Source organism: Cyprinus carpio, chromosome B7 (assembly GCF_018340385.1).
Source record: "Cyprinus carpio isolate SPL01 chromosome B7, ASM1834038v1, whole genome shotgun sequence".
In the NCBI taxonomy this organism is placed as follows: domain Eukaryota; kingdom Metazoa; phylum Chordata; class Actinopteri; order Cypriniformes; family Cyprinidae; genus Cyprinus; species Cyprinus carpio.
Window position 1 is genome coordinate 32063962 of NC_056603.1, and position 26010 is coordinate 32089971.

At 36.4% G+C, this 26010-nt stretch overlaps 1 protein-coding gene and 1 pseudogene across 1 annotated transcript in view; one reads left to right on the forward strand and one right to left on the reverse strand.

Annotated features, from left to right (window-relative positions):
• The window catches only part of LOC109111510, a 29544-nt pseudogene extending 27375 nt beyond the window's left edge, over positions 1 to 2169 (reverse strand).
• The window catches only part of LOC109112177 (pyruvate carboxylase, mitochondrial-like), a 171981-nt gene that overhangs the window by 125022 nt on the left and 20949 nt on the right, over positions 1 to 26010 (forward strand). Inside the window, exons 11-16 of the mRNA XM_042728344.1 lie at positions 10087 to 10231; positions 10351 to 10440; positions 16639 to 16860; positions 17008 to 17164; positions 18068 to 18308; positions 18623 to 18872. Coding sequence (XP_042584278.1) covers positions 10087 to 10231; positions 10351 to 10440; positions 16639 to 16860; positions 17008 to 17164; positions 18068 to 18308; positions 18623 to 18872 — 1105 coding nt within the window. The remainder of the gene's footprint in view (positions 1 to 10086; positions 10232 to 10350; positions 10441 to 16638; positions 16861 to 17007; positions 17165 to 18067; positions 18309 to 18622; positions 18873 to 26010) is intronic.

A 26010-nucleotide genomic window follows, 5' to 3' on the forward strand; every position in this document is an offset into this window, starting at 1 on the left:
TCTTTCACTGGAGGGAATGAGGTCAACATCTAGTTCTTCTTTCAAATACCCTACCACATGTATTTCAGACAGGAAGAGAAGGATAGGAAAGCAAATAACAAATGAGGTCTCTTAACATGTGAAGTGTAGAATTGATGTGTCAGCAAAAGGAAATACAAAAAAAAAAATGCTTCCAGAACACTGCTGTCTGCCATTAGTCTGGCAAACAGATAGCCCCGCCTCAAACTCATGACATTGGTTAAGCCAGTGTTGCTATGGCTATGCAAAAGTTGTTTTAAATTACAATACAACTTAATTACACAGCCTCCTAAGGTACATCATTTTGCCCAAATCCCAGAATCCATTGCAGTCACCTTAGTACAACCTACATCCGATACATATTTTGATTGAAATTTTGGTGTTAAATAACAAAAACAACATTCAAACACCAAACCCTATTGGAATCAGTTGTGAATTGTGAGTATCCTTCCAGAATGCTGCTTTAAGGTGAAGGTGTCTTAAAGGGATACTCCATCCCAAAATGAAAATTTTGTCATTAATCACTTACCCCCATGTCGTTCCAAACCCATAAAAGCTGTGTTATATGTGTTATATGAAGTGACGGGAACACTTTTTGTAAGCACAGAAAACAAAAATAACGACTTTATTCAATAATTCCTTTGTCAACTGTCTCTCCATATCGCTGTATGCTGTGTATGCTCTTCTGTATCATCCGCGCCACAAGGATGCACTGTTTCTAGGTGTTTATTTAGCTTTGATTTGAAATAAAACAGTGCATCCTTGTGGCGCGGATGACACAGAAGAGCATACACAGCATACGGCGATACGGAGAGACTCAGAGGAGAGTCTCTCCTCTGACAAAGGAATTATTGAATAAAGCCGTTATTTTTGTTTTCTTGGCTTACAAACAGTGTTTCCGTCGCTTCATATAACCCAGATTGTACGTCTGATGGCAGATGGAGTATTCTGATGACGACTTTCAAACCTTTTATGGACCTTGACACTGTTATTTATTTGCCAGTCTATGGGACAGCCTCAAGCCTCCAGGTTTTCATCCAAAATATCTTAAAAAGTGTTTTCTGAAAACAAACGGAGCTTTTACAGGTTTGGAACGACGTGGGGGTAAGTGATTAATGACAAAATTTTCATTTTGGGATGGAGTATCCCTTTAAGAAAGCTGCTGTCTATATAGGCAAAGGACCTATGCAAGACAAAATCAATACTTAAATGAAACCCGGAACACCATTAAGTCTCCTGAGTTCTGAAAGAGAAACCTCTAAGAGATAAAACGTTCCACTGTGTGTGCTAAAGGATGTGAAACAGGACTGTCCATACAAAAGCTGGGTAAAGATTTTTTTCACCTGTAAAGATTCTTTCATCTCCGGTCAGTCAATTGCCTTGTCCATTAGTCTTCAACCATTCCAAGTATATACAGTATGTGTGTTTTTGTGAGTGAAATATTTACCTTTTTTGTCTGTGTTGATCCCAGGTCAATTAGCTGCTCATTTCCATGTGTTTATCTGCATGTGTTTAAGTTTGCCTTAAGGTACCTTTTAATCCAGACTGAGGTGTTTATCCCTTGTCAAGGTAAAGGAGTGTCCGTGTGTGCTTATGAGTTTATCCAGTGTCCATACGCACACTTCAAACATGAGGATTTAACTTAAGTCAGACTCTCAGTTCCACTCATATCTGGAATATGCACTTGAATATGCTCTTCCCTTGCTGTGGAACATTTTGGCCTTGGGGCCTACCAGCAATTTCACATTTCCACTGATCGCATTTTAAGATTCTCACCATATTCTTCCACCTTTGACTCTTTCCAGCTGGTTTTTCCCTCTATTTTCCAGGATCCTGCTGTTTTTATCTTGCTCTCACCTTCTATTCCTGCTCCTTTTCATCCAGCTGCCATGTTCATGTGCTCATTTTCCCCTTTAACACCTTCTCATCTCGCTGTCTCTCATTATGTCAGTCTGTTTATTCCTTATTCCAGATGTGCACCTTGTTTGTGTTCTCCTCCAAATTGCTCTTGTTGTTGGTTTCATGCACTCGCCTCGTCAGTTGTTTGTTCCATTCATCTTTTAGTGTTGAATTCCAGTGAGTTGCCAGTTATGAGGCCTTTTTGTATCTCACGGCAAAACAACGTCCCAAACACAGAGAAAAATGGGATGACTGAATGTGGAAGATGAATATGGAATGAGAGGAAGGAAGAAAAAAAAATTAATTTTGATGTATTGTGGGATTTTGTTGGTGTGGAGTGGATTTAATGGGTTGTTTGTTAAACGAGTTATAGTTGATTGCTGTCACAGGTGTTTCTTCTACAATTCCTGGGTAGAAATACAAATATTAACAAATGAGGCAATTGTTGATTGAACACAGATAAGAACACATAAAAATAAAATAAATATAGAAATAAAAATAAATATGATATATTTAATCAAGATATATTTTATTAAATTAAAATGGTAAATAAATACAAATTATACATAATTAATATATATATATATATATATATATATATATATATATATATATATATATATATATATATATATATATATATATATATATATGTGTGTTTTTTTTATTATTATTATTATTAAATAAATAAATATGATTTTGAAGATCTCTTGGTATCATGCCATTCTGAGATCTATTCTGATGCGAATATCAGATTACTGGGGTCTTTATGTGGAGTAATAGTGTGATGCATGTGATTACTAAGCTCCATTTGCTTTTAACTTGCCATCAATGAGAGAGGATTTAGATATTAACAAGATCTCATTTGGGATTTTTCCTTCCTATCCAGTGGAGAGAGATATTTAATTACATGCTTCTTCTGATGTCATCGAGGACTGCCACTAAAATGCACAGAGTCCAGTACTAAACGGACCCACTGTTCCTTGGGCTAAATGATTAGGACCCTAGTAGCCCCCCCCCCCCATACCTCCATCACAGGGCTCAGGACATCCCCCTCCCAGCCCTGGACACCATCCCTGATGTCATCTCTCCATTTTGCACTTCAAAAAAATTCCTTTAGACTCCATCTCTCCTCTTGTTTAGTCATCTCTGTCTCTCACTGTTTTCCATGTTTTCTCACCTCATCCGATTGCAAAAAACATTGATCTCTCTTGGAAATGTCACTAAAGTGTTTTCTTGTGATTTTGTCTCTCACCTTCTCTCTCTCTCTGCTCCATTTCTATCACACACACAAATATCTAGTTATTTTTGTGTCCTCTTCAGCTTGTCATTCATCTTGAGCGTGTCTCAGACAGCACAGAAGCAGCATTCAAATTAAACTCCTCCTGTGTGTGCGCGTGTGTGTGTGCGTGTGTGCTCGTCAAGAGAATCACAGATGCAGACAGAGTTTTTTTTAATCTGTGGGTGTGGTGACAGTGTGTGCTGCTTTGTGTGTGAGACTGTGACTACTAGTTAATGTGTGTGTGTGTGTGTGTGTGTGTGTGAGAGAGAGAGAGAGAGAGAGAGTTAAGCAGCTGTCTTATATGGCATCAGGCATGTCACCATGCAGACTGACAAGCTTTCAACTAAGCATCATCTCTCTGTCTCATCGTCCCTTTCTCTTGTTTTTATATGCCTTAACAGAAATTTATTTTTCCTCTTTACTCTCATTATCCATTTTAAAATCCATCACTGAAATGACACACACACAAATGCGTCCCCACAAACCTGCTTTTCCAGCTTTTCCAGCTTTTCCAGTCGAGTAGTCCTGAAGGAAACGGTGATCCGACTTCTGGCTTCCTCAAAAGCGAAACAAGACCATCATTCTCTCTCTTTCGGACTCCGGTCCTCTTCCCTCCCTCTCTTGATTTCTCTCTCTCTGTCTAACACTCCCTCGTTCTCACCAGCTGTGTGCTGCTGAATCTCTTCAGAGGACAAACTCCTCTTTTTTTCATCCCTCTTTCTTTCTCTCCTGCCACAGCTGATTGAAATTTAAGTCATTTTTAATCCTGTCGGTCAGGTATCCAGGGAACAACAGAACAGAAAAAGAAAAATTACAGCGAACGTGAGAGAAAAAATGATAGATCTTTTGTACTGCTAGATATTTTTAGCAGTGCCCCTGCATACTTCTCTCATTTGCTACTACTGTAGTTCAGATTTTCTCGGGTTTCTACTAATTTTTTTCTTCTTTCGCAAGCAGCTGAGATGTTTGCGCGAGCCAGCGAGCGACTAAGGAGCGAGTGTTGACTACACACACTGATACTGGAGAGAGAGAGTGAGGGAGGGGGCTAAAAGACAGAGAGAGAGAGAAAGCGAGAGAGAGATGGACAGCCTCCAGCAGTATTGGCTGAGTGTGATGGTTGGGGTAGCGAGGGAGCGATATAGGAAGAGATGATAGAGAAGCAGAAGGAAGAGCCAAGTATGGAGAAATGGATGGAAGAGAGTGATACGGAGAGGAAGGAGATAAAGATGTACATCAAACGCAGAGAGGATTGATATAGCCTTTACTGCTAGCTGATGTTAATAAGAGATTTTCACTCTCAAACATGTTTGTGGCTATTATATACACATACATACATTCTATATGTGTTTGTTTTGCCTACATTGTTGAGACCTAAATGCCCCTGGAAAAGATCAAATCACCTGAATATCACCTGCATAAAATGGTCCCCATAAGGATATCAGCTTAATACACTAAATTAGGTCATTTTGTAATTCCTGTTTCTGTGACAGTTTGATTTAGAAGATAGGAAATATCATTCACTCAGTTTAAAAATAATAGAAGTCAATGGAAGTCTCCATCCTGAAAAACAAACATATGTGATATTTGTATATCTGAGATATAGAAGGAAACAGAGGGAGAAGAAAGTGTGTGTTTGAGAACAGACGTGTGTGTGTGTGTGTGTGTGTGTGTGTGTGTGTGTGTGTGTGTGTGTGTGTGTGTGTGTGTGTGTGTGTGTGTGTGTGTGTTTATCTAATTTATCTAGCTGTACCATCACTGGGAACCTCTCTCCATCTCTGCCTGCTATATTTGTCTTGTCTTATTAGTTATTACTGGAATAGATGAGTTATGAACAGCCTTCGAATTTACCCAGTTAAAGGCAAACACACACCGAGTAATGAGAGAGAGAAAGAAAGAGAGGGGGAGAGAATATGTAATGGTGTTATCTTAAGAGAGAGTTTTATATTTTCATTGGTGTCATTTTTCATTTTAAAAAACATTTCACAATATCTGCTGGCTGGTTTATTTCCATAATGATATTGAAAATGGTGGCCACGTTCTAGCAAGCACAAACCAATACCACACAACACTCAAACACATTTACACAGACATGCCACTAAAAACAGACTCACACGTCAACAACACATCAACACTCCAGATTAATAATAAATATACAGCATCCATGCAACCATCCCAGGTAAGCAGCTTGTGCAAGTATGCATATGTGTGTTTATTGTGTAAGAGGTTTATTAGAAATGAAGACTATTCAGATGTGACGCACCTCATTTGTTCAGTTGATTAGAGAATGCAGTGGAGTGTAACACTACTGAAAACCAGCACTCCTTCCTCATCTTTGTCCTCATTGTTACACTTGTTTTTCTTAGTTATATAGTGGGCAGGTGGATTAATCTGACAACATTTAGATTACATTATATTATCTGCATTAGCGAATAAACTGTCTAATGAACAGAAGAGTTACTTCAACATAGTTTGTGTCTGAAGTAATTTAATTAAAGCTGCAGTATAAAAGATTATATGGTTAAAAATTTACAAAAAAATCTATTATTTAGGTAGTACTTAAAAAAATCTGTGTTCAGAACTTGCCTTGTGCCTACTTACCTTACCCTGATTCACAACGGTAAGATTATAATAAGAATTTTTCAAGCTATTAGTCTGATTTTATGGGAAATGTCAATTTTACATCATTCACCCTTTATAAGCTATGTCCATTATATACAACCATAAATAAAGATAACTGCTGTATGTATGTGTGTGCAGTGAAAGGTGTGCTAGTTCTGACAGCTTGTATCCGTGAGCAATATGGATGAATCGTTCAAAAAGGCAACCAAGTCAAAACAACAGTGGAAGAAATGTACCTGTTTAAAAGACAATAATTCACAGATATTCAGATACAGATGAGCGATGAGCTCTCTCGGCCACCGTAAATAACCCGTCAATGATAAAATTATCTGTGTGTGTATGTCTGTGTGTGTGTTTGTGTAACAAAGGTCAAATTAAACAAGCTTAAAAATAAAATCAGTAGTAATAAATGATACAATTTATTTGAGGCATCACAATATTACAAGTTACAAGATGAAAAATGGAAATTAATTTTAGAGATAATATTAAAGATTACTCTTAACAGTGATATTGAATTATAAGTGTTTAAAAGATTAACTTTCAGTGAGCATTAGATGGCTTTAAAATGAAAAAGCAGAGATGAGTGTACACAATTAAATATCCAGTATCAACCAATAATCAAAAAAAATAATATGATAATAAAAAAAATCCCTAATATCAATTAATGACTGATATGGTATTGCTATATGGTGCATCTCTAAAAATGTCTTTATCTACTGCAAAGACATTTATACATTTGTAAAAGTGGCTTAAGTGTCCTAATAATTGTTGGAGCGGCTGTATTGGGTTTTGTATTAAGCCATTGAAAAGCCTATATTAGTCAACTAATATTTATTTTCACACTATGCAGAAGGGCCTCCACCCCCACCTTACTGAACGCATCTGAGTCTGTCTGTGTGAGAAAGCAATGTGTGTGTTTTGTGTTTTTCTATATTTAGTTCCTCCCCCATCCTCACACACGTTTAGTCATAGCACACTCACACCATTGCCATAACACATACGAATCAAAAACGAAGACAATTAATCACAGAGATGTGTCACGCTTACCATCAAACTCTTGCTTGTTTTGTCTCATGCACACAAACTCTGTTCAGCACCATGGACAGCGCATGGCAGAATTGCAGCGCTTGCTTTGCACTGAAAGTTTGTGGCATTGGCAAATGTTGTTGTCTACTTACCACCGTTGTTAATACGCTTTTGCAGTTTAGTAGAGAGAGAGACAGATGGATGGATGGAACGATGGATTACTTGACAGGCCTCTATTCATGCACTAATGGCTTCACAAATTCAGGAAGAATGTGTATGTGTGTTTTGGTTGTGCATATTTTTTTCAAGAACCATGTTTGTTCTTGAACAGATGTCAATTACGCTGACAGGACTATACTTTACTTTGTCACACCCCGCTAGACGGACAAATAAAGGCCTTTCAATAAACTGTCTTAGACCTTTATTTTGCATAGAATTGTGCACATTCATGGTAATTTGTTTATTTGTTTGTTTGTAAAGAGATTGTGGACAGTCACAGACCTGTTTGAAATAGGCACATTTTGCCCCAGGGCTGTTTGGAAGTTTGAAGTGCTTAACAAATATTCAGTTTATCTAACATTTAGAGAGAGAGTGAGAGAGAGAGTTTGTATAAGATGGGGTCAGATCTGTCTGTGATGTTGCTCAGTTTGTTATTTTTCTCTCTAATATCAGTCGGTTTTTGGCTTTGGTTCCTGAACACAGAACAGATGGACAGCTGGAAATAATGGACTTCGGCAAGTTGTGAGACATCACTAGAATTTCTTAATTCTCTGTAGATTATAACATGTGCTCGAGTTTTCTTTCTAATTATTAGAATATATCTTTCATTGCATAGACTTACATACATATTCACAAGTTCCATCAGAACAAAAGTAATCCATATGAATTGAGTGGTTTATTTCCAATCTTCTGAAGAGACATGTTTGCTTTGTGTGATGATTTTTTCCCCCTCACATATAAACACTGATCAGTGCACATATATCAAAACATTAAATACGGAAGCTCATGCGTGTTCAAACTTTTGCAAGAACCAATGAGGTTGTTTTCAGTATTGTTGTGTTTCTGTGTTTACCATATTTGATGAGCTCTGTGTGCAGTCTCTGCATTAGTCAATGTTTAGTGCTCAATTCATATTAATTACTTTAATGTTTTTTATGAATTTTAATTGAGTTAAACTTAGCAGTACTGAATGGCAGTGAATCAGTTATTTGGAATAACAAGTCAAATTGATTCAAACTGAACTGAACTCAACTGAGTTGAATCAAACAAAATTTAACCAATGCTCAGGAATAAAGAGTTGAACCAAACTGAATCGAATAAGAACTGTTAAGAATAATCTGAATAAGATGAATTAAGTCAAACCGAAATTACGGAATCAAAGACCAGGAATAATAAATTAATTCGATCAAGGGTAATGAGTCAAACTGAATCAAACCAAACTGTATGATCAGAAATAATCAGTTGAACCAAACTGAACTCAGGGGAATGTACTGGAATAAAATCAAGGAGCAAAAATAATGAAGACCAAGAAGCATAGAGAAATGAGAGGCTTCTCTATCAAAAGATGGACATGATTAAACAGAAAACAATTTGAGAGAAATAGAGAGATAAGACCGCTGTGAAAGCTGATCTGTTAAATGAGGCCAAAAAAGCAAAGACAGAGGCTAAATTTGACCCTGCAGGGCTTGACAGGAGTGAACGACAGCCAAATTAGAGCAAGAATGACATGAAAAGAAAGGCATTTTTTGCTTTATCTCAACTAAACTATTCTCTTCTGCTACATACTTGTACAGGACCAGTAAAACTGATTTTTTTTTCTGTTTTTTTTTTCTCTCATCCACGACTTTTCGGATCATTCCTTAGCACTTCATCTATGTTCTCTTAAACTGTTCTTTTCATAACTTTTCATCACTCATCAACTTAGATCCAAGCAGGAGAGGAATAGGAGGGAAAATGCATTACATCCTCCATTAACTCCTCAGCTTCCATTGGAATCCTCTTGAGAAATCCCCTATTTTCTCTCAAGTTTTGCTTGGTAATTGGGTTTTGATCCCTTTGTAGAACACAGTGTGTGACCTATGTGAGTTGAGGGCATCCTTGTGTGTGTTTGCAGGAATACTAGCAACATAGTAGAGACAAATTGTCATTCAGTGTAGTCAGCTCTGAAAGGGATTGAATTCAGATCTAACATCATTGCTCTTTTTACCACAAGATCTTTTTTTTATATTCATACTTTGACATCATCTTCTGTCTCTCCTAGTCCCTTTACACTCTCTAGATCTCTTTCTGTACTGTATGTCACATAAAAAAAAAAAAATCTCCTTTCTGCATTTGCTTTGCACTTGTTTCTTTCTGTCATATGACACATTCCTGTCTCATGCCCCATTGCGTGCGCTAAAACAGTGTTTATTGGTGCAGTGAGCGGTATGCACTGCTGTTTTGATAGCTGCAGTCTAGGGGCCTATTCCAGTGCAGGAGCTCTGTTATAGCCTGAACTGCAGCTGTCTGAAATGCTGATGCATTTATAGACGCCATCAGCAAAGAACCGAGTGCTTTCAGACAATACAGATTACAATGCAAACTTCCCACGGCCTATGAGAGTACTTAACAATGCTGCCAATGAAGTGGACAATTATGGGCCCCAGTTGATCTTGATGCTTTGTTCTTCGTTAGCATCACAATGATGTTTTGCATTGGATCTGTTTGTTTAGTTGTTATCATATGTGGTGTTTGTTAAGGCAAATATAATGATTATTGCTCATACTTGGGATTAGATAGATGATAAAACAGGATAAAAAAAATCCTGAAGGACCACTGTCCTGGAAATCTAACCAAAGTCTTCAGGATTACTTAGATTACAGGCATATGTATTTGGTTAGGGATGAAACAAAACTCTACGGCAACAGAATTGTCCATTCCTGCCCTAAAGCCACTCAGCACAACTTAGTATCTATATAGCAACACACTAGCAACCACATAACCACATTGTAAAACCACTCAGAACAACTTAATGACTGTATAGAAACACCATAGCAACCGCATAATTGCACTCAGAACATCTTAGCAACATAGTAATTGGCAGTTTTGCAAATGCAAGGACTACTCACATTTTTTCCCTCAGATAATTAATATTTTGAATTTACAATAACTTGGTCTATTTCCTAATGCCATACAAATATTGAATAATTGCATGTGTTGTGACCTGTCAGTTGATTATCTAAATATCTCTCTCTTTCTTTCAGACTAATATCCCCTTCCTGCAGAATGTATTGAGCAATAGCCAGTTCCTGTATGCCACAGTTGACACCCAATTTATTGATGAGAACCAGAAACTTTTCAACCTCAAACCTACACAGAACAGAGCCCAGAAACTCCTGCACTATCTGGGTCAGTGTGTGTGTGTGTGTGTGTGTGTGTGTGTGTGCATTCATCATTGTTTCGCACCTGTGATAGCCTAAAATGTATGTGAGTGCATTTGTTTAAACATCTGCTGTTTTTCTCCACAGGTCACGTAATGGTAAATGGGCCCGTGACTCCTATTCCAGTGAAAGCCAAGTCCTCATCTGTTGATCCAGTTGTTCCTTCTGTTTCTCTGGGTATGACACACACACACACACTTCTTTGAAACTGTAGGTTACAAATTATTCTTTAAGGTTCCAAATTTGCTTGTTTCTGTAAAAGTTGCACTGTTTCTAAATAGGTCAACACTTAAAAATGTAATTCAAGGGAAAATTTTGTCACCATTTACTTACCCTAAATTTGTTCCCATGAAGGAGAAGTTTTAAAGAATGTTCCAGTCCAACTAATTTCATAAGAAAATGTAACTATTTTAAGAGTTGCTGATTTTATATTAATTCATGCTATCTGATTCGTACAAAAACAAAACAAAAAAATACACGAAGGTCCAAACCAAAAACCTCAGTGGTACGTAAGCAGATTATACAACAACATACAAATGAGATCATGGAAATTCATAAGTATCCGCAACCAATTCTGCAAAACGTAGAATAGTTACAAATTGTCATTAGAGTGTTATTAGAGTGTGTTACCTGCGCGTGGTTTTACATTGCATTTAAATGCATTTACAATGTATGAAGAGTGGAGCTTTTAAAGGGGTCATCGGATGCTACATGCACTTTTACAAGTTGTTTGAACTGAAATGTGTGTTGGCAGTGTGTGTACACAACCAGCCTTTAATACTAAAAATCCATCCATTGTTTATTTTTTTATTTATTTTTTTTTTATTTTTTTTAAATCTCGTTAAATCAATTCCCCTTTCTCAAATCGAGCCGATCTCAGATGCCTGTCTGAGTGACACCATCTTATCCTCCTTGAGTGAGGAGTCATCAGTCCACCATTGTTTCACCGCCAGAGCAGATGTAGACAAGAATGGCTCTTAAGCGATTGAGGTGTTTTGTTGTTGATGTAATAATGAACATAGCAGTTGTCATTTACTCACGACATCTGAGCCACTGAAGACGCAGTGGATTACATTTGTTTCTGAAGGGAATGTGCCCCCGATCTACCTAAATGCATCTATCTCCGTGCTAATAATTTGTGATCCAGCTTCACCTCCAGAAGAAGTGAGTGTAAGGTTTTTAAATGAATCTTTGCAAATCGCCTTTCCTAATAATGTGCTTCGCAATGAATGCAGCTAAAGTTTATCGTCTCTCAGAGAGTGGCTCGAAAGAGAGGGGCAGTGTGAGCAGAGCTCATTTGCATTTAAAGCAATGTGCAATAAAACAGCTTGCTGTAGACAGAGCTGTTTTTGACAGGGTAAAAACGTGTTGTTTACACTACCATTGATAAATTTTAACCAAGCAATGTTACAGACTTTTCATTAAGACCCTAAAGAATCATATCAACTTATGGAAAATGGGCATCCGATGACCCTTTTAAGCATCAGAAATGGTAACAAGCACCATAAAAGCATCATTAAAGGGGTTCATATGACCTGTGCGTAGGGTTGGGCGATATAGCAAGAAAAATTATCTGTGTAGCCGATATCAATAATTACCACAATAAATGTGAAATCTTTATTTCTTTCAAGTTTAAGGCCAGATTTTTGCTCCAACGTGAAAGTTGTAGAAACCAGACCATTAATTTTCCAAAATAAATATCTTAGTTGAAAAATTAATTTCTTAGTTTCTGCATGTTCTGAATGTGATATTGTTTCAAATCAAGAAACAGGTTTGTGTTGCCTGATAATATCAATAATAATATTAGTTTTTTGTCTCTTAGAATTGCACATTTGATAATAGTAGTAGCTTGAGTTAGGATGCAGATGTAAATTTTTGTTCATTATCAAAATCAGTAACATCTGTAAGACATGTAGCAACCTCATTTTTACCTCAGTAATTTCAACCTCAGTTTTTTTTTTTTTTTTATTAATCATTGGTCTTCCATATAGTAGCATACATTTAGATCTTGATAAACACAGTTGACACAACACACATAGCACACCTCAATACATAGTTAAAATATAATTATATGATTTTTAGGGGGTTTTTTTGTATGAAAAACAGTAGTCTAAAAACATTTACAATCAGGCTAAATGCACGCATGCTATAGGTCAATCACAAATATACTGCAATTATATTCCATTACTCCTTTAATACATTTAATACATGTGTACATTAATAATATAATAAAATTCGACACAAATACCCACCTGTGCATTATATTCTAAGTACAGTATTCTGAATCCCTACAATAGTTCTATGTGAGGAAGAGATTTCAGTGATTATTCACCAAAAATTATCCCCTCTATTGAGCTGTTCACTCTTGCAATCTGATCATTAGCCATTAACTTAACCTTTAGGAAGGATGCAGTTCCGAAACCATAACACTTTCATTCATTTTCGAAACAAAAATGATTTAAAAAAAAAAAAAAAAAACACTTTACGGTAACACTTTATTTTAGGGTCTCTTAACTAGTTGCTTATGAGCATGCATATTATTTGTATATCATTGCCCTTTTGTTGATTTTGATTGCTTCCATTGTCCTCATTTGTAAGTCGCTTTGGATAAAAGCGTCTGCTAAATGACTAAATGTAAATGTAATGTAATATTACTAGAGTATCAGCCATTTATTAGTACTAATTAAGCACATATTAATGCCTTATTCTACATGACCTTATTCTACATCCCTAATCCTGCCCAATACCTAAATTAAACAACTACCTTACTAACTATTAATAAGCAGCAAATTAGGAATTTATTGAGGGGAAAGTCATAGTCAATAGTGAATAAGTGTTGCTATTCTAAAGTGTTACCCACTTTATTTTAGAGACCAATTCTTACTATTAACTAGTTGCTTATTAGCACATATATTACTATAATATTGGCTGTTTATTAGTACTTATAAAGCACTAATGCCTAATTCTGCATTACCAGATTTAGCTCCTTTAATCCTACCCATACGTAAGGGATAATGTACATCCAGCCGGTTGTTATCTCAGAATAAACCCCCGACAGGGTGATCAGGAGCCCAACGCAATCAAAACCCTGACACGGCTACTTGCCACATAAGTAAATAATTAGACACAAAATATTGATTTAAGTTGAAATATTTGAACGCAAAGCTTCCGTGAACATAGCATTTGTGAGCAAGCGGCAAGTTCAAACTAGACAGACATTTAAAGGACTGTCAAACCACTTATTACACAACATTTCACCACATAAATAATTAAGGCAATAAAAGATTTAAGACGAAGATGTTTTAAAATCTTACCAGTTTGTTAGTTATCTTATAATCCATTACAACGCACAAAACAATCATAGCAAAATGGCAGCAGCTGTGTTTGTATGAAATGAGAGAGCGAGTCAGCAATACCAGGATGACATAATTAAATAATTGTACACCATTTTGAATCGAGTTTTAATATTTTATTAGCTAAACAAACGCCAAGCTTCCACCAAGAAAAACTGTTCCTAGCAAGAATACAGCGCTGACTTCAGTTACCCGAATGAGCCTGTGTTATCAGCCGGTTGTTATCAAGGGATAACATACCTCGGAATGTCACGACTGACCAATCAGAATCAAATATTCCACAGAGCCGTGTAATAAGTAAACTTAACAACTACTTTACTAAATATTTATAAGCAGCAAATTAAAAGTTTATTGAGGCAAAAGATGTAGTTGATATTTAATTAATAGTGAGAACTGGTCCCTAGACTAAACATATGAGCGTTTTTTTGTGTGTTTATATGAAAGTCTAAAATTAAATAAGACTAAATGAATAAGTTTTATTTTTGGCTAAACTATCTGTTAAATTTAGTGGTATTGTTCCTTTTAGATTGTTTTAGTTTAGTTTAGTTTTACTCCCCAATATTGCACACACATATCTCAGGTTACGGACACACTTGCCACATTAAAAGTGTACCACAACAGATGTCAGTGGAATTCATACTCTTGTTTATAACTACCCTAAACATTGGCAGCACTCCCCCCACTGTCTTTTCTCTCTTTTCTCTCTCTCTCTGTGGATGAACAAGAGTGTGATAATGCAGCTTTAATCCTTCCCTTCTCTCCTTCCCTCTGCCAAATGAAAGAGGGATCCGGCCACATTAGAAATCTCATTACAGGGGTTTAGGTGTGTGTGTGAGCCGCATACCACACTCCCTCTGTGAGTGAGTGTGTGTGTGTGTGTGAGAGAGAGAGAGAGATTCCTAAGGGATAGATATGTGTATGCTTATGTGTGCACAATTAATTTAGCCAATTTTCTCCCATTTTCATTGGCATACCTTTTTTCTTGTTTGTTGAACATGATGTGTAAAATAATTCACAAAGGAACTTTGATGGATTGTATTCATATGAGTATGCATATCCAAAAAAGTTTATTGCCGTTCTCAGTGCTTTAGACATGAGTTCTCTGTGGGACTGGCTGTAATTTGCAGAGCATGTACAAAATCATCCCCCTGCACAATTGGACCAAATATGTGTTGTGTATGTAGGTGTTTGTATGGAAAAGGTCTTTCATGGGATAAAAAATGCATGTGTCTGTGTAAGTAGGTCACATCTGTGGTAGGTGTATCCCAAGCCTCATGAGATGCTCCTCTGCATTGTGTGTGTTGCATATGCGTTTCAGACACACAATGAGCGATAAATAGGCTTTGGCCTTCATCTTTCCTTTCATATGGCCGCCAGCATTCCATACAGAGAAATTCCCACAGCAGCACATACATTTAAACTCACATGTGGGTGTATTTATGCCTTGAAATATGCAAATCTATGCATCAATGTCTTACTTACTGTACTTCTATCATTGGTCTCCCCCATCCTTTTTTATCTCATACTCCCTCTCTCATTGGATAGCGTGATTTGATTTTCGCTTGAATAAGCTAGCAACCCACCCAGTTTTTATGGTTTTTCCTCATTTGCATTAATGAAGAAAGTCAGTATGTCCGACTTTGATTGTAATGGAAGTTAACAGTACCACCTCATGCCTGCTGGGTTAATGGCCCCTCAAAATGCCACATCTGAAACCTATAAATAGTAAGAATTTCCCATTGTCTATTGGTTGGCGGGTTCTCTTGGCTTTGGCACTGACCCGTGAGCTCCAGGCAGAGAAACAATGCTTAGGTTTAGCAGAGAAATGTGGTCTGGTTTAAACTTTTCAGCATATCATTTTCTTCCCATTCTCCTCGGCAAACATTAATGTTGTGTTCCTGTTCTTATTTCGAGGTTTAATTTGATTGGCTGCCAAAACGAGATGTTGCATGACAGGGAATCAGTGAGAAGTGTCAGTGGCACTCATTTAATTGATCACCTGTTTCAAAGCTGTACGTGTGACAAGCTCACAATGAGAAGCAGTCAGATTACTGCAACGTCAGTCTATAGCTGTTTGACAAAGACTGTCAGTAGTTAATAGTAGATAAATAGTAGATACAGTCCCTAGGGTGTGCGATATGTTCCTACGATACTATGATAATAGTCATTTTAAACATGCAAGCTGACAAGTTATGTCACTCACTTTGCAAAAAACAAAACGTGCCTTCAGAATCCACTTTCACTGCATGATTTAACTTATTAATGCAGTTAGAAGGCCCCCAGCATGGACAATATGGGGGGAAAAATGCCCCAATATGAGTTTTGTCTTATATCATTTGATATAATTAAGCAAAATCACTTGAGCAAGAGTATAATTTTACCAAAATAGGGACATAATTGCAAATTGTATATTAATTTATATTAATATTAAATATTTAGTTTCCAATAAGTTACAATAACAATGAATATTTTTTATATAAGTGAATATTGTTTTAAACAATATTGTCAGTACTATGTTTTTTTTTTTTTTTTTTTTTTTTTTGGGGGGGGGGTGGAATTTTCACAGCAAAAATGGTCTAAAATAGCAGTTATAAATCTCCATGCAACAAACCAGTTTTTTTAATGAATGAATGAATCCACATTTTTGAATGAATTGGGTGAGTCAGTAATTCAATGATCCTTTCATAAAGAGTCGCTTGTTTTGTTCCTGAATGAATCAGCCGTATGAATGAACCAGCTGCATGAATGACTCAATGGCTCACTCATCTAGTGAATTACCACCACTTAATGGTGATTTTAGTTTCATATAAAAAATAAATAAATAATAATAATAAAAAAATGTGCTGTGTCATCTACTTATTGTTATTGTTGTTATCAGCCAAATCCCACAAAATATTTAGATATCATTTTTGGTACATATTTTACACCCCTAATAGCCCCCTACTTTTATCAAGATGTTTTGAGTTGATCATGTGGCTTTATATGTGTGCTGCATACACAACTAATTTTTTCTTCCTTCCAGGTGAACCGCCCATGGGCTTCCGTGAGGTCTTGTTGAAGGAGGGTCCTGAGGGTTTTGCACGGGCAATTCGACAGCACCAGGGTCTTTTACTGATGGACACTACCTTCAGAGATGCCCACCAGTCCCTACTGGCCACTCGCGTCAGGACACACGACCTCAAGAAGATTGCTCCATTTGTGAGCCACAACTTCAATAATCTGTTCAGCCTGGAGAACTGGGGAGGCACGTGACATATTCACAGAGTCTTCAGTCATTTCTTAAGACACATACATTCACGCAGAAGGAGCTAATTAATTAAACTGTTTTTAGATGTTTTGGCTTATGGAGGATCCTTTGACATGACCTTAATATCGCTCTTGCTTTCTCTAGGAGCTACATTTGATGTAGCAATGCGTTTTCTGTGGGAATGTCCGTGGAAGAGACTTCAGGAGCTCCGAGCTCTGATTCCCAATGTCCCATTTCAGATGCTGCTACGTGGAGCCAATGCTGTGGGATACACAAACTACCCTGATAATGCAGTTTTCAAGTGAGATCACACACACATTTCCATTGGCTAATGTTATTTTCTATCCTCTACTCCTAATCCTACCCTCGCAGAAACCTTTCTGCATATTTAAATGTTTAAGATGTCGTTTAGTATGTTTATTAAGCTGTTTTCCTTGTGGGTGCTGTTGGCTTGTCCACACAATTTAGGTGATTACATTTGTAGGCACTAAATAAACACACACATACACACACAAAAGAAGGTAGTGCATGTATTGAGCAGTAGAGACTTAGAGCTGATACCGTAGCAGTGGTAAACACAGTTGTAGAGCTCTTCACATTCTTTTTTTAATATTAGTTCAAATGTTAAGCTAATAATTACTGTCATGTACTGTAAACATGGTATTTTGGATTGTCTTATAAGTTCATAATAGGAAAAGTTTGCTCACAAATGTAACAAATGCACCTTTAATCTCCCAAGTTTTTACTACTTATCGTCCTTACTATTGCTCATATTCATTTGTTGGAAAAAAACTGTGTGAATATAGTGTGGAATAACATGTATATATGCATTATACTGGACATAGATGTATCATACCCCTAACAACTACACAGCACCACAGTAAAATTCTCACAGAACTCATTATCAGCTGCAGATCAACATTCTAAAGACCTCTCAGCACATCTTAGTGACCACACTTTGTCATAGCAGTGGGTTTCTTAGAATTTCCACATTCCATAATAAAAGCAACTTCTGATGATAACTGTTGGAAAGTACATAATATTCTGGCAACCACTGAAATGTCTGATGTCAATGGCTTGACTTGAATGTGCATTCACACAAATGTCTCTCTTTACTCTTATAACCCATAAATGTCAGTTTTGAAGGAGTTGGCTGTAGTGCAGAGCTGACAACCTTATTTCCATTTATCTCCACTTTCTCCAGATTCTGCGAAGTAGCCAAAGAGAACGGAATGGATATCTTCCGTGTTTTTGACTCCTTGAATTATATTCCCAACATGCTTTTGGGGATGGAAGCAGCAGGGACGGCTGGAGGTGTGGTAGAGGCGGCTATTTCTTACACAGGAGACGTGTCTGACCCCATGAGACAGAAATACTCACTGGAGTATTATCTGAAGCTGGCAAATGAGCTAGTTAAGGCTGGAACACACATACTGGCTATTAAGGTAGATCACATGTACAAGGAAAAAGCACACACACAGAATTGGCCTGACAATCATATGTTCCACATTCACAGAGGCAAAGGTGAAGGATTTGCTAATATAACCGCATGATATTTTCAGCTGTCTTTGGCAGTTACTCAAGGGTGTAATGACTGAAGACATTGACAGTAATACTCATTCTCGCTCTGTTATTTCTGTTTCTTCTCTCTTTTTCTTTGTTGAGATGCTGTAATGACATTGATCGTCATAATGTGATTTTCTTTTCTGTGGGGTGCACTTGAGTGGTTAAAAGCAGCTCTGCTCTTTTTTCTTCCTAGGACATGGCTGGCCTGCTGAAGCCCGAAGCCAGCCGTTTACTGATTGGAGCACTGCGTGACCGTTTCCCTGATGTCCCTATCCATGTTCACACTCACGATACTGCAGGTGCGGGAGTCGCGGCAATGTTAGCCTGTGCACACGCAGGTGCGGATATAGTGGATGTAGCAGTGGACTCCATGGCAGGCATGACCTCTCAACCAAGCATGGGTGCCATCGTAGCCTGTACCAAAGGAACCAAACTTGATACTGGTGAGTGGACAAGAAACGTATGGTCAAAAATGTTTGAGATTTTGAAGAGAAATTTTGATAAATGCTTCACGGGCAAAAAAAAAAGATGACTATTTTCAATAGTGTAATGATGCATGAAGCACTGTTCTCACAGAAGCCACTTTCAACATGGCACCTTTCTGTTCCAACTTGAACACAAGCAAAATTTGTGAAGGAACTTTTTTCCCTAAAGCTAAACTCCCAATCGCATGGATTCCTGTTAAAAAGATTGGATTTTTGCAAACTAAGAAATTTCCCCAAATAGCGATAGCTATGTAAAGCATTGAAAGTCACTTAAAGTGGCTTGAGTTATTGTACTGTATATAACATATGTGTTATGATTTACGATTGATCTTTAAACATTTATTCCATCTGTGCTATTGTTAAGTTCTTGGACTATGTAGACATGCACTCTGAAATCTTTATCCACTGCATATATAATAGCAGTTCAGCTTAAAAAAAAGAGTCAGAGTCATAGGCTAGAGGACAGAGCTCTTGACATATCAGCGCATCAGGGGACCCAAGTTTGACTCGAGTACTTTTTCGTTCCTGTTCTAGTTTCTCCTCTCCTATCACCTGTCTCTACTTTTGTCAAATAAAGTAATTGCCCAAAAATATAACTTAAAAATATAAGAAAAAATATTTATATACAATACCTTTCAAAAGTTTGGGGTCAGCGAGATTTTTGAGTGTTGTGAAAGAAAATACAGTCAAAACAGTAACATTGTGTAATTATTGCAATCAAGAAAAAACTGTTTAATATTTTAAACGTATTTTAAAATATAATTTACTGTTATCGTGACAGCTGCATTTTTAGCAGTTATTCCCTTAAGGAAATTAACTATGGTTTACCAAACAACAATGGTTAGTATAGTTGAACTGTGATAACCACAAATGATTTTTTACACTTTTTTACTATAGTAAAACCATAGTTCATTTTATTAAGGGTTGTTCTAATCTTCAGTGTCACATGATCCTTCAGAAATCATTCAGATATGCTGTGTTCTTGAACAACATGTGACTTTTAGTCCACACTTTCATGTTTACATAAAGTGTGTTTCTGGCCTAGGTCAGTACATGTGCAGTTTAATTCAACAATCTGCCCATGATCAGTTTAATGTTGCCTAAGTTGCAGGCAGGCTCAATTGATTAATGATCTCTAATTAGTCAAGTCACTAAGCTCATTAATCAAGGGACCCAATAGGGGTTGTCGTCATATATCAATACATTTGTACTTTTATACAGTTGTGTGCATGTGTGCTGTACTGTCCGTGTACTGTGTGAGTGTGATAATTGCAGTATTCTGAGAGACATATTAAACAAAAGGCCTACAGCAGTAAACAGGGGAATGTGTTGACACACCTTGGACAAAGACTAATGACGGAGAAGAAAAGAGAGATAGAGAATCTTCCCATTCCACTCCCCCATTTTCTTTTTAACTAACACATTTATTTCCCCTTCCTCCACTTCATTACCATCAAAGTTAAATCATAGCTCCTCTTCCCAATCTTTCCCTCCCTCTCTCCCACTCTTCTGTCCCCCAAATATGGTTCCACTGAGGCAGGGTGGTTAGATAATGGCCGCTGCACTTCAGTTTCAAATTCTCCAGAGTATAATCTTATGTTCTTGAACAATCTCTCATGTAGCCACACCATACACAATAATCTGTCAATGTCTCTCTTTAAACACTGAGATACCCCATGAAAAAAAGAAAAAAAAAATCATACAAACATTGCCATTACAATGCAAGTTCTGGGTGGTTGCCAGAACGTTGCTATGCGGTTGCTAGGGTGTTCTGGGTGCTTGCCAGGAGCATCGCTATGCAGTAGCTGGGGTTGTTGAGGTGGTTGCTTATAGACTTGAATAAGAAAAGCATTAGATATGGCTGGGGTACATCTTACATTGTAAGTTAATGGGATAGTGGTAACATTTTAGTTTAGGGACCTAATCCCACTATTAATTAGTTGCTTATTAGCAGTTTTGGAGGGTAACTAGTTACATATAACAGAATTAGGTCATTTAATTACAAAATAAATGTAACTGTTATATATTTCAAATATTTCAAATTTATTAAGAGGATAAGCTCCTTGAGATGAATCATCTCGTTTACAAGGGGGTCCTCAATATTAATATATTTACAAGTGACAGATACAGCAGTGCAGTAAATACATCAATACAATACAATCAGTACAAAAACAAGACAACACAGTCATTCAACCATACACACACACAGAACTCTCAGAGGGCTGTCTAACCCCACAACAGTAAGCATCTTTCACATCATTAATGTTACAATAATTATTCAACAATGTAACAATGACATTCCACTGAAATAGAATATACAAACATATGTAAACGGAAATCAAAAACAAATACAAATATTCTGTAGATGATGTACAAGAGTGATGTACATTCCAATCAAAGGGTGCTTTATATTTAAATGAATATTTGCCAATTTCTTTATTAATTCTAGGGACAGCAAAAAATATTTGATCTGCATGGCATAAACTATATGAGGAGCTGAATGGGATTAAATATTGTTTCAAGTAATCAGGATAACTGAAGTGAATGCATTTGAAAATAAACAATAACAAATGAAAATGACGTCTGGAGGATGGAGTAAGCCAGGATAGTTGGTAATACATAAGGCAGTTGTGAGTTCTAAAGGGACAATGAAGAATAAACCTGCACAGACTGTTATATACAACATTAAGGGGTTGAAGATTGGTAGCTGTGGTATTTTGGTAAATAATATCATATCTATAATCAAGAACTGGAAGTAATAATTGAGAGATAATTTTTGTGCGAACAAAAAAATTAAAGCAACTAATTGATTGATAAAGTATTTTTAAACGATAAGTAATTTTAGTTGTAATTGAGTGTATATGGGTATTGAATGAAAGATTAGAATCTAGCCAGAGACCAAGATATTTAAATTGCCCAACAGCCACAAGTGGCAGTAGGTCCATGAATTTGAGATTAAGGTCAGTGGGAGCCTGAAATCTACTCGATTTGTAAAATAACATAGAAGTTACTTCTGAAAATGTTAACAATTGCAAAGGGGGTTACATCTGAATACTTTCACACATATACAGATTTGGTTGATTTATTTTTCCTAAGTTGCATTGACTGCTTTAAAATATCAGACACCAGTGTAAACAATGCATTGTTAGAAGCCAGTGTTTCCTATCATAATTGGGCAAAGATTTGATTTCAAAAACAGTATCATAGCTATTAAACTAAATCTTATTATTTCAAATCTGTATTTAACCTCAGAAAGAATCTCAAAGTAAAAAATGGTGCAAAAATCTGATTTTGTGGTGGCTGTGCTTTGAAATTAAATTATTATAATCCTAATTCAAGTAATGAAGGGTTTTGAAAGTCTGACAGTAATTAGTGTTAAGTACTACTGTAAGGTTAACCCTGCCTGCTTTAAATGTTTCAAAATGATTACCAGTTTAAAAAAGTTTAGAAAAAATGTAGAAATTTCTAATGAGAATATGTGTATTATCAAATGTTATCAGTTACATTAAAAAAGTAATTGAAATTATTTATTACATTTTAAATACTGTAGGGTAACTTGTAATCTGTAACCTATTATATTTCCAAAGTAACCTTCCTAACACTGCGTATTAGCATGAATTTTTATTTTAAATCTTTAAATCTTAGAGCTAAAGGGCCCAAACCTTGAAGGTCTGTTCACACCAACACAAATATTTGGCATAAAAGTTAGTTCCAGTTTTCATATGCAATTTGTCTGTTCTGAGTGGTGCATAAAACAGCACTGATGGGCTGAATGAAAATACAATTCCACTCTCTGACATAGATGGATGTCACTTATAAAAAAATAAAAAATAAAAAATACCATGGTTACTCCAGTTAAGGTGCGAGCACAGTTCACTTTTCATTCCATTGAATTCCATTCATACGCATGTGAATGCTAGAGTCCGTAAATGCATGATAGTGCATAGAAGTTGGTTGTGTCAATTGGAACATATGTCATTCATTTAAATTAATATAGTAAAATTATTTTTGTTATATATTATGTTTTATATTTAAAAAAAAAACAATGCCAGAGACAATGCAGTAGGCCCAAACATTCAACTGAATGTATAAACCCATAATGACAGATAAATTTAAAGTTATTTATTTTTATTTATTTATTTATTTTTGAAGGTTTATCTTTCAAACAGCTAACTACATTAGTACCCTATATATACAACCAATCCAAAAATGAAAAAAGAAAAATGTTAAAAAAAAAAAAAAACCGTGTGAGAATTGAGAGTATAGCTGTAGATATACACATGCCATATATATTTTGTGCTTTTCTGCAACCTAAGCATGTGCGTTTAAGTACACAGTTTTTTATTCATGAGCACATCTTTTGAGGTAATTGGTCACGGAAGACCTCTAGTTTATTGAAGATCCCTCATTCCCTCTCATCACTCTCTCTTACTGTCATTGGTTTTCCCTCTAGTGTGTTTCGCTGGTTAATTTAGTTGCCAGTGTAGCAAGCTAGCACAGGTAAAGCTTTAGCTCACTTTTTGCATCAGTCATTAGAACAGTTTGTTATTAATACTAGACACACATTTGTTGTACCCCACACTTGTCAAACATGTCTTACACATGTCTTTTGTTGATTTGTTGTTAGTTAGTAAGTTTAGTTTTTATTTATTTTATTTTATTTATTTTTATTTTTATTTCTGCATTACCCATCTAGCTGCCCTGCTATTGATTTGAGTTTCTTCTTACTTCTCTGTTCTCTTTTCCTTTCTAGCACACTTTGTCTCTCAAGTATTCTTTCCCTCCATTGTTCTCCCTTCAGGCTTTTTTTTCACCTATTCTAATCTTTTCCTTTATTTCCAGTTTTTGGCCATTCTCTTTCGCCAACACTCATCTGTCCCTATATGTTTGTTTTGTTTTTGTCCTTCTATACTGTATCTGTAAGTTCATTTCCATTTCCATGTATTTCCATGCAGTCTTCAAGCTCACTGCTTACACTAACACTTCTCTTCCATTCTCCATCTGTCATTTTTCTCTACATCTCTCAATTCTCAGTGGAAAGTTTGGACTTGCTTTCACAATCAAACCTTTTATCCCCCTGCAAGCCCGTTATGTTCACTTTTAAAAAAGATCTCTGCTGTGTCTTCACTCTCTCTCTCTCTCACACACACACACACACAAACACACACACACATACACACACACATACACATACACATTCTTTGCAGTGTTGTGCGATTCTTTATTGATGTTAGTAAATACCAACATAATATGAACAAACTGTTCTGACCTCAGAGCTCAACACAAAATGCAACACTTAGCTTAGTTTAGTTTAGTTCAGAAAACAGAGCACACAAAGTATAGAATTATGTCATATAATTGTGCTGATGTGTGTTTACCCTGCTGGAAAAAACATCTCAAACCAGTGTTTGCTGATCTTAGCTACTTAGCTGGACTCCCTTGCAGAAGCATGTTTCTGACTTTGCATACAAATTTGTACCTCATAATTGCGACTTTTATTATTGCAACTTTATATCTCCCAATAATGACTCTGTCTCAGTGTGATTTGGTATCTCACAGTGTGACTTTATATCTTACAGCGTGATTTTTCATCTCACAATGCAACTTTGTTTTACAATATGACATTATTTTAAGCTTTATCTCCTATACTGCCAGCTTGATCCAAGTGGGTGTTAAATTAGCTGGTCGGCCAACTGCTCTCCTTGCTACAAGTACCCAAAACCACTCTAAAACCATCAAAACAGACTAGAATAAGCAGGCTTTGCCACACTGGAAGACCAGGCAACTACATTAGTATGCAAGTGAATGGCATACTTTGTTTGAGCATCTTGTCTTAAATCTGCTGTAAGCATTTTTTAGAATATCATGCATTGAATATCCCTATTACCTGACAGAAATCACTGAAATAGGTGCCCTGAGAAATCACACTTGTCTCTATGACAGCCCAAAGCTCTGTATGCAGCAAAACATAATCTGCCATTCAGAAGATTTTAGCATCATTTATAGCTCATGCAAGCACACATATATACACACTACAAATACACATTCATAAGCACACATTCATTTTAGAGGCATTTAGGAACATTTATCTACTGTAGTACACTGAGTACAGCACACAGTGTACACTGACTTCACTTAATGGACTGGTTACTATTATCTGCTGGAGTGACGCAAACCCAGCAGGAGCATTTTTAAAGCAGGGAGCTACTCACTGATGACATGCAAGTGTGTTAAAAATAAAAAAAGTGTGTGTGTGTGTGTGTGTGTGTGTGTGTGTGTGTGTGTGTGTGTGTGTGTGTGTGTGTGTGTGTGTGTGTGTGTGTGTGTGTGTGTGTGTGTGTGTGTTTGGCCTGGATACTGGAAAGATGACTCTTGTGGCATCAGGCTTAATTAATTCCATATTGATTATGCCTGACTTTATGCAGGGCCTTTATTGATGGATTGATGGTGTGTTTTGAGATGTGTCAGATTAGGACAACAGTATCTATCACTCAAATGTCCCCAGCAAAAAGAGGAAGAAAGAGCTACCAACACTACCATTTAAATGCATATGAAAGAACAGGGTGATTAATTTCACTAAATTAATACTTTCAGCCCAAACGTTCCCATCTTTAATATAAATAAATATGTATTTCCTAGTATTTTTTTTTTGTTTTGTTTTTTTTTTACTCTCAGCAGTCACTATATTTTGTTTAAAAGATTTGAAAAGGCAATCTCTTGTCACAATCTGTGTGAATATTAAATTCATATTATGAATATGGAATAGTAGTATGTTTAAATAATGTTCATGGCCAAAACTGTGCCCTGAACATCATTTGAATGATTTTTGATTGTTACATTGCTTGGTGCTTATAAACAGCCTACACTTAGACTACTAAAAAGATAATCTACAGTCAGTAGAGATCCATGCTCTGCGTAGGGGCAATGATCAAGCTGTCTGGCTGCATGTACAGTACATTTTCCTGCTAATTATATGGCTGCTTATCAAATAAATAAATAAACCAATATGAAATATAGATTTTTTTCTTCATGACCCAAATACACCAGTTTTGAGGGAAAGCATGACACTACACACTTTGATTTGTAGAAAATGTAT